Here is a 13459-nt window from a genome sequence, read left to right as displayed (position 1 = left end):
CACTGACGGCTGGCCGATATGTTCATCATGAATGTTTCTTTGCCCTTCTTAAAATAAACAGCTTACTTTAGTGTTACTCATAACACTTGGCCCTTAAATGTCATGAATTTGCCTGTGAATTTCAGCAGAATTGTTGTTTTTTGCCATCAAAAATTAGATTACTCCATGCACTTCAAACCTGACAGGTTCATGAATTGTAACCCTCATTATAAATGGATGAATGTACACTACTAACTACAAAATGACTCAACTATTGTTGCTAACAGCTGACTATTGATTGAAATAACAGCTATGGAAGAGCCATCTGTTTACATTCTGTGTATATGCAGCAAATTCAAAACAAACCTTACTTTAAAACTTAAAAAAATATGCCTCATATCTATTTCCTGTTTTGGGTAATATCAAGTAATATTTTTTGAATTTTGATTAAGTTTTTTAGTGTTTGATACAGTCTGATGGAAATTAGAATAGTGATACCTACAACCCATTACTCCTTCCACCTATGCTTCAAAATGTTTTCTTATTTTGAAGTGTGAACATCTTGTTAATAACAGACTAGCTATTGCTCTTAATCCTTTACTGGTCTTTGATGGAATATTCGACGTAACTGATGGGCATGATTAGGGCCTTTGTTTGAATATTCCGACATCAACTTTTTGTCTGGTTTTAATTCTTTAATTCGTTCTTTGTCATAATATTACATCATTTTATGTAGGTTTTTTTTTTTTTTTAGTATTCTGCAATGATAAATAAAGCTAGTAGTTAGTTTTACTATAGTGTAAAGTGGTTTCCATGCGTATTTGATCATAATTAGCTGACCCGCTGTAATGACAAGTTGTTTATTTACGGTCTCTGTGTAGTCAAACTCAGAGCACTACATTTCTTATTATACTGTGAAATTCTATAAATGTATCACTATATAAATGTATAATTACATAAATATTTTGTGTGTAAGAAAATTATAAAGCTAACTGCATAAATATTTTGTATATATGTGTGAGAAAATTCTGTGAATATTGCTTATGTGGATATGTTTGTGTGTTAGTAATAAAATACATTTTACGTGCAAAAAAAATTGTTGTTAAATTACATATAAGGTCATTTATATGTCAAATTATATTAGTCAAAATACATGAATTAAAAAATTAAAATAAAATAAAATTAATTGCCATAAAAAAAAAAAAGAAATCAGTGAAGGGTTAGTTAAGATTCTACCAAGAAATCTTTTTATTGATTACTTTTAAAACACACCAGAATCCAATCTTATATTCAGATATGTTCTATTCTAGAAAAAGAATATATTAATTTTAAATTAATATTATTTTCTAATAAGAGGGTGTGTATGTGTGTGTGTAGATATTTAAGATCTCAAGACAGGTGTGGTTATGGCATTAAATTTTACATCTTCTCCCTAAAATCGACTTTTTCTAAGCTTTTAAATATTATTATTAGTTTTGTTTTATTGCTATTTAAATAATATTTAATTTCAGATTCAGTAATCTTTTAAGCATTTTAAAGCTTTTTTAATTAAGATGAATGTTACTTGAATTCATAATGGTGTCATTGAAATAAATAAGGATTATAGATTATTTTTATAAGAACTTAAGCATATATAACACGTTCATATGATATATGAACGTATAAATGATCACTATATCTTGCAATATAGTGACAAAACCAATCCTTGCATTAATCTATTTGTATAAAAGGATCACAGATTACATCCCCCAATGATCTATTTATGAAGTAGTTTCTAAACTATATGATACTTTCTGAACTTGGATGTTAGAAGAACAAATATTAACAGAGAAACAACATGTAAGTTTTTAGTTAAAAAAAAAAAAAATTTGCATATTTTGTTTCTTATTTGTTAATGCTGGAACAAAAACATCAACATGCTGCAATAACTACTGAATTTATTACAATGGTCAATGATGACATGAATATTTTAAACCTGATTTTAATGGGTGATGAAAGTTAGTGATTCATATATGAACTGACTATGAGGTAAAGGCTGATACATACAACTGTATTTTTTTATGTCAAAGTAATCATTTTTCATGAATTTGTACCAAGACGTTTTATAAATAAGTGACAATGCAATTAATTGATCAGATTCTTCACATTAGGCCTGAGTTTGAAGAAACTGGTTTCTTTTGCATGACAATGAATCAGCACATTTTTTCCTTGCTTTACCAAAAACATATAATCTAAATATTATTTTACCATCCTACTTGATGGATTTACCAGCCACCAATTCGTATTTTCGAAAACAAAAATGATGATGACATATCTCATTGTTCCAAAAAATAATAATGAGTGTAAGGCGATTCCAAGGGAGGTGTTTTCACAGGCATTAGATTTGTTGTACGAGTGATGTAAATAACTTATAAAAGCATTCAAAGATTATATAGATTACTAATAAATATTTTTTATTTATCAAGTGTTTTTTAATTGTCTCAGATTGGGAATATGTATATCATAAGTCAAACTCCCTCTATGAATCATGAGACCTTGCCGATGGTGAGGGAGTTTGAGTGCTCAATGATACAGAGTAGGTGGACCAAAGGTGCAAACATATCGGAGAGGTATCTGTTGAGAGTCAGACTAAGGAATGATTCCTGAAAGAGGGCAGCAGCTCTTTCAGCAGTTGTTAAGGGCGTAGGTCAGGACGACTTAAACAGCCATATCAACATCATTCAGTTCTCTGAGTACTGCACAGCTGAAAGCAATGGAATACTATAGCTGCTTTTTTTCCAAGAAAATGTAGCTCTCTGCATTTTCATATAACAAAGATGGAGGCGCCTTCCTTGGTAAAATATTCTGAAAGAAAAATAGTCCCCCGCTTGGATCTCCGGGTGGGGACTACTAAGGAAGGGGGTCACCAGAAAAATAAAAATAACATTCTACGTATCGGAGCATGGAATGTTAGAAGTCTAGTAAGGTTGGTAGGTTAGAAAATTTAAAGAGGGAAGTGGATAGGATAAATGTAGATGTAGTAGGAATTAGCGAGGTTTGGTGGGAAAAGGAAAATGACTTTTGGTCAAGTGATTTTAGAATAATTAACTCGGTTTCAAATAATGGGCAGGCAGGAGTAGGCTTTATAATGGAGCAGACATTGATAGCGACCATAATTTAGTAATAATGAAATGTAGATTGGGTTTAAAAACCTGAAGAAAAGGTGTCAGATAAATTGATGGAATTTAGAGAAGCTTGAGGAAGAGGAGGTAAAGAAGATTTTTGAGAACATTACAAGGTCTGAGTAAAAAAAATAAGGTAGAAAATGTAGAAGAAGAATAGGAGAATGTTAAAAAGGAAATTCTTAAATCAGCAGAAGCAAACTTAGGCAAAGCAAATAGAACTGGTAGAAAACCTTGGATTTCAGACGATATATTGCAGCTGATGATGAACGCAGAAAATATAAGGATGCTAATGTTGATAAAAGTAAAAGAAACAATCGACAGTTAAGAAATACTATAAAAAGGAAGTAAAAACTAGTGAAAGAATTATGGATTAAAGAAAAGTGTTCAGAAGTGGAAAGAGAAATGAACATTAGTAAAATAGACGGAGCATATAGGAAAGCTAAGGAAAATTTTGGGGTACATAAATTAAAATCTAATAATGTGTTAAACAAAGGTGTACACCAACTTATAATACGAAAGGCAAAGTTGAGTTATACGGAGGAAATGAATTATAAAATGGTGTTACAGAGGAAGAAGAGGAAGTCGAAGAGGATGAAAGGGAATAAACAATACTGAGATCTGAATTTAAGAGAGTATTAAAAGATTTGAATGGCAGAAAGGCTCCTGGAATAGAAGGAATACCTGCAGAATTACTGCGCAGTACAGGTGAGGAAGTGATTGGTATATTATATAAACTGGTGTGTAATATCTACGAAAAAGGGTAAGTTCCATCAACCTTCAAAAAGAGTGTTATACTCATGATAACAGAAGAAAGCAGCAGCAGATAAATATGACGAATTTAGAACAATTAGCTTAACTAGCCATGCATCAAACATCTTAATTACAATTCCATATGGAAGAATTTTTTTAAGGAGAGTGGAAGAAGTGTTAGAAGAAGACCAATTTCGTTTCAGGAAAAGTATACGGACAAGGGAAGCAATTTTAGGGCTCAGATTAATAGTAGAAGGAAGATTAAAGAAAAACCAACCAACATACTTGGCATTTATAGACCTAGAAAAGGCACTTGATAACGTAGACTGGAATAAAATGTTCAGCATTTAAAAAAATTAGGGTTCAAATACAGAGATAGAAGAATGATTGCTAACATTTACAGGAACCAAACAGCAACAGTAATAATTGAAGAACATAAGATGCCATAATAATAAAAGGAGTCTGATAAGGATGTTCCCTATCCCCGTTACTTTTTAATCGTTACATAGAACTAGTAGTTAATGACGTTAAAAAAAAATTTAGATCCGGAGTAACAGGACAAGGTGAAAAGATGAAGACACTACGATTTGCTAATGATGTAGTAATTCTAGCTGAGAGTAAGAAAGATTTAGAAGGAACAATGAACGGTATAGATGAAGTCCTATGCAAGAACTACCTCATGAAAATAAACAAGAACAAAACAAAAGTAATGAAATGTAGTAGAAATAATGAACATGGACCATTGAATGTAAAAATAGGAAGAGAAAAGATTATGGAGGTTGAAGAATTTTGTTATTTGGGAAGTAGAATTACTAAAGATGGACGAAGCAGGAGCGATATAAAATGCCGAATAGTACAGGGGAAATGAGCCTTCAGTCAGAAATATAATTTGTTTACATCAAAATTAATTTAAATGTCAGAAAAACATTTTTGAAAGTAAATGTTTGGAGTGTAGCTTTATACGGAAGTGAAACTTGGACAATCGGAGTACCTGAGAAGAAATGATTAGAAGCTTTTGAAATGTGATGCTATAGGAGAATGTTAAAAATCAGATGGGTGGATAAAGTAACAAATGAAGAGTTGTTGCAACAAATTGATGAAGAGAGAAGCATTTGGAAAAATATAGTTAAAAGAAAAGATAAGACTTATAGGCCACATATTAAGGCATGCCAGAATAGTCGCTAATATTGGAGGGAAAGGTAAAAGAAAAAAATTGTACAAGCAGGCAATGTTTGGAATATGTAAAACAAATTGTTAGCGATATAGGATGTAGTGGGTATACCGAAATGAAACGACTAGCACTAGATAGGGAATCTTGGAGAGCTGCATCAAAACCAGTCAAATGACTAAAAACAAAAAAAAAAGTCAAACTGTGTATATGTAAATGATAAAAATAAATGAACAAAAAGGATGTAACGTAGAACAAACTGTGATACAGTTTTAAAGTGAGCCAACAAACATCAAAAATGGAACATTTAAAGTAACTGAAAAGTGAAAAGCAGAGAGTGATATCAACAGAAAAAGCTGAAATTATGAGACTATATAAATCGATGGCAGATGATAATATATCAATGAAAATGAATTTTTTAAATTAATTTTACTGACAGAATTAAAAATTTTTACTGATACATTCAAATGAAAAAAAGCACTTTTCAGAAGATGCTTAACATTCATTTACCTTTTTAACTCATCTTCGGTTACCATGAAATCTCGACGATGTTTACTATACTCTCTCCAATATCTATCTTCCTCTCTTTCTAAACGCTCTTTATCTTTTTCTTGTTCTTGGATATCTCTTTCCATTGCTTTATCTTCTTCTTGTAAAGCGGACAGCTCATTCATTAATCTTTCTTCCTCTTCTTGCAACTTAAAAAAAAGAAAAGAAACTGATGCTCAAATTCCAATATATTAAGAAAACATTTCTTTCAAAATTATGAACATAAGTATTAATGAATATATCAATTACACTCATGCAAAACAAAATAAATTCTTACTTACACTCCCCAACTCATTTGTAAGGACATCTAATCCTTCATCAGCATTCTCATTTTCCAACCTAGAAAAATAAATGAAATAAAATGAACTATTTTGAAAATATAACTTAATGATTGTTTAACTACTTGTTTAATTATGTACTATTAATTGAATTATTACTATTCCATTAATATTACTAACATTTTCACAAGTAAAATAGTTGCAGCCTGTACAAGGGATAGCTGACATGTAGTACACACTGTCATATATATAACTTTCAAATGAAACAAATATGGCATAAATGTAAATATTATTAGTTATAATAGTTTATATTTACTTTTTCATGCAGTTACCAATTACAGCTACACATTTCTCCCAAATGGTGAACAATTTCTTATTTTATCAATGAAGAATGCTGATGGTCTTTCCTTAATCCATGTACTCAATGCAACTTTCAGTGCATCATCTGAGATGAAATCAATATCCTTAATATTCCTTTTATCATGGAAAGAATTTAAAACTGCAGGGTGCCAAATCTGGGAAGTATGAAGAATGTGGAAGAAGTTCAAATTTCAATGTCACAAATCTCAGTAGTTGCACACATTTGTTTGCCCAGTTTTGTTGTAGAATTATCGAATCCATGGATTGTCAAACACACAAATACATCTAGGTGTTTTACATCTTTATGTACCATCCAATAAATTTTAGCCGACTCAGATTCATATGCACATGGAATCCAGAACACTGTCAAGAGAATATTTTTTGCAGAGTTGCATTTTGAATATTTTTGACTGAGCAAACCAAAATCCCAGTATTCCATGCTCTGCAATTTTTCTTTTGGATTGTAATTTAGTATCAAAGTTTCACTTACTATCAGAATACTGAAAAGGAAGTCATAACCCTTGTCACAATAATGTTTCAGAAGCTGTTCACATGATTCCTTTTGGTGTTTGTTCTTTTCTAGGAGTTTGTGTATCAACAGAGATTTACAAGATTTATTTTCTGAGTGGTAACCCAGATAGGTAACAGTGCATCATATTAGTTCTTTTGATCATGACTATATGAGTGGTGGTACATTTTTTCTACAGTCATCAGTCACAGAAAATAGTTGATTGAGAGGTTCATTCTCAATATTAACTTTACCGGTTTCTGATGGACAAACTTTTATTGCATACTTATTCACAGTACTTTGATCAAAAGTTTCATCAGCATAAACAGCTTTTTGGCAATGATGTATGTCACTAGCATTCACTTTGTTCACAGGTCAAAATCCAATCACTGCTCATATTATAGATAATGTAGCAGGCATACTTCACTCGATAACAATGGTTAATAAAAAAACAAAATAAGTAACTAATACTTAAAATGTAAAAAAATACTTTGGATAACAAGCCTGGGGAATTTCAAATTTCCTGTTCCGAGAGGACAAGGGAACGAGTTCTGGAATGTTAGTAGTCGGGAAAAGAAATGAAACTACAAAATGGCAGCGCCTATCGCTTTGTGCAATTTTTTTTTTCCTTCTATGTTCCAGTATGTATTACATTTCAGCTGCCCCTTGTACATACATGCACATAAACTACAATACACATACACACTCATTCATAAACACAAAAACTACAATGTTATTACTTGACTGTACTACAAGTATATATCTCACTGTATTGGACTTTGGCATTTGTTAAAATCATTCTTATTTACTTATGTATTTTTAATCTTGAAATGCTTGAGGGTTTTGATCTATTGTAGAATTGTCATTTATTGAGAATTTTCAGAACGTTTTCAAGATTGTTTCATACCTGAATTAAAAATGGATAAAAATAAAATAAAAATTGTATCATTAGCCAAAAAGGAATAGCTTGGTATAGAAATTGAAACAAGCATGAAAAAGAAATTTACATGACTTTACAAAAAATTTGTAGCAAAAATTAAAATAAATTTACAATACAAAAGTTTGATACTCCATCTAATTCCCTTACAAAATGCAAAACCTGTGAATATTTTGAAAACGAGAATACTTTAACATATGTTATAAATTAGTTAAAAATAGTTAAGTCTAAGGATATTGATAATATGTATTGCACGGTTTAAAAAGCCTGAGTTCAAAACTTACCCATCAATGGAACGATTTTGCATGGACTGCATTTGTTCACAGCTATTGAAAATAGGGCTTAATAAGTTCAAAGCCATGGAGTTTTTTAAAAAATGTATACAGATGGAGTGACAATATTAATTAAGAAGTATGAGATGGGTGGATAAAGATTACACTTTAAGGCATTATAACTACTTATGACAAACCAGACATCTATAATGCTTATGAAACTGCACTATTTTTCAAATGATATCCAGAGAAAACTTTAACTTTTAAAAGTGATAAATTTCATTGTGACATGAAATAAAAAATGAATAACTTTTCCTTTAGAAGTGAATATGTTAAAAACAAAAAAAGTTACCGCCTTTTAATAGAAAAGAAACAAGACAATGTTTTGGACATTAAATCTTTCTTAAAGCATCAGATATTTTTAGAAACTGGCTGTTTAAACTCTAACCATTATTTTTATTCTACAAAGAAAAAAAAATTATTGCTAATAAAAAATGTTCTGGCTTACCCAGAATCATCCAGCTAATAGTTACTGCAATAAAATGGACCACCTAATATAACTTCTAAACTATACCCCATGGACTGAGATAACACATTACTTTACACACATGTATAGGAAAAAAGTACTAAAAATTATGGAGAGGAGATTAAAAATAATAAACTATCAGAAAACTTGATATTTTACAATACTGGCCAAAATGGTAATCATAAAAACAACAGCATTTTGTCAAGAAATTTTTAAATTACTGGACAACATATTTATTTCATGATTTAATTTCAGAAAATGATGATTGTAGTAGAATATCTGACTTATGACAATGGAATAAATACAGTGAAAAATAAAACTTATAACATACTTGACTATCTGAAGGCAATTTTAAAGAAGTATATATCCCTACTATCATATGAAATTAGAGTTAACCAAGATTTAAACAAACAATTTACAGAATTAATCGAGGGAGAGGTAGATGCAATTTTTCTGTATTTAATGAAATTAGAAAACTGGTTAAAGAGAACAAAAATAACAATGTAAGAAAACTATCTATGATTTTTTAATAATTTTTTTTTTTTTTACAATTGTAATATATATATATATCAAATTAATTAAGTTTTTAGTTATCAATATACTAGTCTTTAGTAAATACAAGAAAATGTACCTTTTTAAAAATTTGCTATAATCATTCCATTCATCTTCAGTTAAACGTAACTGATGATCCATTAAATCAAGCATTGTATCTGTGCATTCTTCACACAGTGGATGGTCAATTTCAGAATTACCAGAAACAATATCAAATAAACCAGCAGTAACCTAATAAAACAAAGAAACAACTTTATCATACTTTAGTGAAGAGCCAATTATTTGTGAAGATTTGAGAGAAGACTAATATCAGAATGAAGACAATGCTTTATTGTTTGGTTAATATTAGAGCGGGGGAGTTGGAAGTTAATTGGTTTGATAGGAAAAAACTACTGATGAAGTGATTGATATTTTTTGGTGAAGGAGAAGGAAATAGATATTAGCATACAATTTTAAGTTCAACATATTTTTAAAATTTAAAAAATCAGATGTGGACACTACATGACTTCCTTGTACGCCTATTAAATTACATACACACTTTTTTTTTAAATGAAAAATACATAAAAGTTTATTTCATTAATAACTTTTATTTTTTCATAATCTTTCTTTTGTTGTTATTATTCAATTATTATTTATTGTAAAAGTTTTTTTTACAGAGGTTAATAATTATTAAGAAATCAATATATTTAAATTAAAAAAAAAAAGGAGATGACGTCTGATTTGAACAGACATGCCTTCCACTTTTAAGGTCCAAATACTTCATTAATTAAAATTTAATTTGGCTATAACTCTGGAACAATGAAAATAAGTACCACTTATGATATATCACTGAAAAGCTCTCATCAATAAGGACTTACTACTGCGGTTAAGAAAAAGCCTAAAACCAAAAAAAAATTACAATTTTGGGCTTTTTTGGACACTTTTTGTTTAGTCATATTGCAATCAAAAGGGAAGATGCACTAGATGTTACAACTGTCCTGAAACTAGTCAAAATGAATTCAGGGACGGTCAAAATAGATATTTCCGTTGAACTCTGAAAACCAAAGTTTTTTGTGATCACAATACTTTCTTTACTTTTTAGAAGGAAGTAAAAAGTTAATAACTATTAATGAATGTAATACTAACTGTTAAAAGTTACAATTAGTAATTTTGTCAACAATAGTCCTCTCTCAATTTGTAATGATTTAAACAAATTGAGCTCTACAATGAAATTCAATTAATAAAGTAAAAATTAGAATGAATAATAAATCAGTACCAATAGTAAAATTTAGCTAGCGACAGAAAAAATCCCATTGAGTTAGTAATATATTTAGTACCATTTCCAGAATTGAATATCATTAATTAATTACTGTTGGGAAATACTTTCTCTACATTGCCAAGTTTTTATATTTTTCAAATTTTTGTAAATAAGATGTCTAAGGAGAAAAGGATAATGAAAAAGGTATATGTGTTATTACTAATACAGTAAAATTACATCTGACACTAGCTAAACTTGCTACAACTAATTATGTTCAATAATTCCATTTTTTACTTTATTTTAATTTTTTTTAGTTTTATATTTCGGTTTAAAAAACTCCCTTAAAAGTTATCTCTTTTTTTATTATGCAGTCTGCCTATTTTTTTTTAATATGAATACCCAGCATAGTTTTATGTAAATATCTGTTAATTTTTGCTTAAAAGAGTGAATGCATTAACTTTACTAACAAAACAGATCAGCCATATTCACTCCTATAAAATACAGTACTACAATTCTTTGGAAGAAGAGATCTTGGAGATGTACATAAACCCTCTTTTGGGATTATATCATTCACAAATTTTAAAAATATCTTTGTAATAAATATTGTGAATTACTCAAAATTACATAAATTTATAACTTTCAAAGCTATGTATGTATTAAAAACATAGATTTTAAACATATAAGTAAAATCTTACATTACTTATGATTCATTAAACCAACTTGTATAATATGTTGAATGAGCTTTTATTTAAAATAATGCATAATTCACATTTATGTCTATAAAGTATCTTGTAACACATTTCCCCATATTAATAGTTTCATTTTTACCTATTTATTCTGTTCTTACTTAAACCTTAAGTTTTTGGTAATTTACATTACATAACTTTTTCTATCTTTTATTACCAACATGGATTTTTTTTACATTACAAATTACTATTTAGACTGACCATAAATACTACATACTGATTATACATTATATACATATGGCCATGAATTGTATAATGTCATTATGTACTTATAATTGCAACTACATTATTTTTGTTACTTATAATGGAAAATGTTAGTTAATTTCCAGATTCCAATTTAAATAACAACGGGATAATCAGAAATTAAAGTAGTACACCTTCAGTAGCAGTTAATAAACTGAATATCCAATAAAATATGTTCTTTCAAGTTTTTTAAAAATCTATGTCTGCCACACCACTGATTGCATTTCACCTAACTTCATTTATTTTTAACAACGCAGACCTACACCAATAAATTTTTTATTCTCCTTTGATGGTAAAAATTATAAGTAGCACTGGCAAATGAAAACAGCAGAAATATAGAAATGTTATAACGATCCTCTCTCTATTATTTATGAACGAGTTTAACTAAATATTTTCATCTGACCTGCTACTGTCTAATTTCGCTTTTAGAACAATATGTTATAAACAATATGGAGTGTGATCAAAATAGATTTGACTGAAATGATAAACTATAAATTACAAATATTGAAAATTCAAGGTTACATGGTAACTATGAATGTGTGTGTGAGATCAATGTTCATATTAAAACTTATTTTTAAAATCCCTTACTTAACTTACCTTCATTCTGTGACTAAATGTACCACCACTATCTCCATTTCCACTACCAACAAGGGTAAAATCATTGGTTCCATTGCCTGATTCACCCCATCTAAAGGCTGGAATTAAGTGATCTAGACTGGTAGCCTGAGATTCTAAATCTACGTCTGGATTTGAGTATATTGGCACTAAAAAAAAATTAGATAAATAAATCTGCATTGAAATGCTAACAATATTAATATCAAATATATAAGTTACTTTGTTAAAAAAACTAGCTACTGTTAATAATATTTTACAATTACAAATAATTTTATTAAAATGCATCCTAGTAGAGAAACATTTATGATTAAAACAATTATGTATTTTTAAATATATTAAACACAAAGGTGACTTTTTATATGTTTGTCACAGTACTTGCTATTATCATAAAACAAATTTAAAATAAATAATACTAGTGTAAAAATTGATCAGAAGTACTTAAAATGTACTTTAATTTTTAACTATTCTAAGTTGTTTTGCTGTGATGGCATATTTATTCTGTACTTTGGTCGCTGGGGTTCAAATAATGTATCAACTAAGAAGTCCAGCTTATTTTATATTTTGTAAGATAAAATGACAATAAAATTTAAGTTTTAGAAAATCAAATTATTTTAAATACAGTAACATCTCAATTTCTATAAGCACTGTTCCTTTCAGAGTAGCAAAAAAATATACATTAGTTAAACATCAATTATATAATGAACAAATCTCTAACATATTTATACCTTAATTTAAAAAAATGTGAACTGTCTTACATTTACCAAGTGTCAATATATTTTTTAAATATATAAGTAAACTGCATAATTCCTTTGGCTAGTTATCAACCAACTTCCTAAAGTAGAAATCACAAATTATGACATAATATTGGGATTATTTTATTAACAGTTTATGGTTAAGTAAATGCATTTTTACAATCGAGAACAGCATTCTTTCCAAAGTCTTCAATTAGTTAATGGTCATAACGCAATTTTCTACATAACAAAGGAATGATTTCATTAAAAAAAAGGAAATAACCTGACATTATTTTATGCAGTCCTCTATTACAACTCAAGACACCTAACTAATCACCTCAAGACAAAATTCAGCATAGTACATTTAAAAATAATTAACCACAAGATAAAATAAAATACATACAAGATAATTCAGCTAAAGTATGTTCTCCTAAACTGTTAAATGAGGAGTCTAACTTTAATGGCTGCAAACACCTCTGACAAACATAATGAACATCAACTTTATTATCCACCATTCTGTAATTTACATAAGCCACAAAATTTCATCACACTAAACGAAATTATCAAAACTCAACGCGAATATAATAATACAGGATACACTTCAAACAAAACAGGTTTACCAATCTCCGATTAAAGTGAAACACCATAACATAACCTTCTAACTTTCAATTAAATTTTCCTTCTTTATTGCCAACAGCACATAATCAAATTTAAACAGTAGAACGTTATACGAAAATTCCGTGAACAAAATTTCGAACTGATTTGCAAAGCTATCATTAAATACTATACGTTGTTTAAAATAATTAAAAGGTTTTATATTTATAAAAAAGAATTATGTTCATTT

The 13459-nt window shown here is 28.9% G+C and overlaps 1 protein-coding gene across 3 annotated transcripts in view; it reads right to left on the bottom strand.

The window, feature by feature from the left end:
• Atg6 (Beclin-1-like Atg6) overlaps nucleotides 1–13289 on the bottom strand; it is a 56438-nt gene extending 43149 nt beyond the window's left edge. For all 3 annotated transcript variants that reach the window (XR_012756416.1, XM_075365956.1, XM_075365957.1), the window contains exons 1-5: nucleotides 13019–13289; nucleotides 11867–12033; nucleotides 9123–9274; nucleotides 5892–5949; nucleotides 5572–5759 (exon numbers count right to left, since the gene is read on the bottom strand). Coding sequence is in view for 2 of the 3 variants with exons in the window: in XM_075365956.1 (XP_075222071.1) it covers nucleotides 5572–5759; nucleotides 5892–5949; nucleotides 9123–9274; nucleotides 11867–12033; nucleotides 13019–13130 (677 nt within the window). In the remaining variant the exon portion in view is untranslated. The remainder of the gene's footprint in view (nucleotides 1–5571; nucleotides 5760–5891; nucleotides 5950–9122; nucleotides 9275–11866; nucleotides 12034–13018) is intronic.
• Between the last annotated feature and the right edge of the window lie 170 nt (nucleotides 13290–13459).

Source organism: Lycorma delicatula, chromosome 5 (genome assembly GCF_047948215.1).
Source record: "Lycorma delicatula isolate Av1 chromosome 5, ASM4794821v1, whole genome shotgun sequence".
NCBI lineage: Eukaryota > Metazoa > Arthropoda > Insecta > Hemiptera > Fulgoridae > Lycorma > Lycorma delicatula.
The sequence above is the reverse complement of the archived record's forward strand: the minus strand, read 5'-3'. Positions and strand labels throughout refer to the sequence as shown.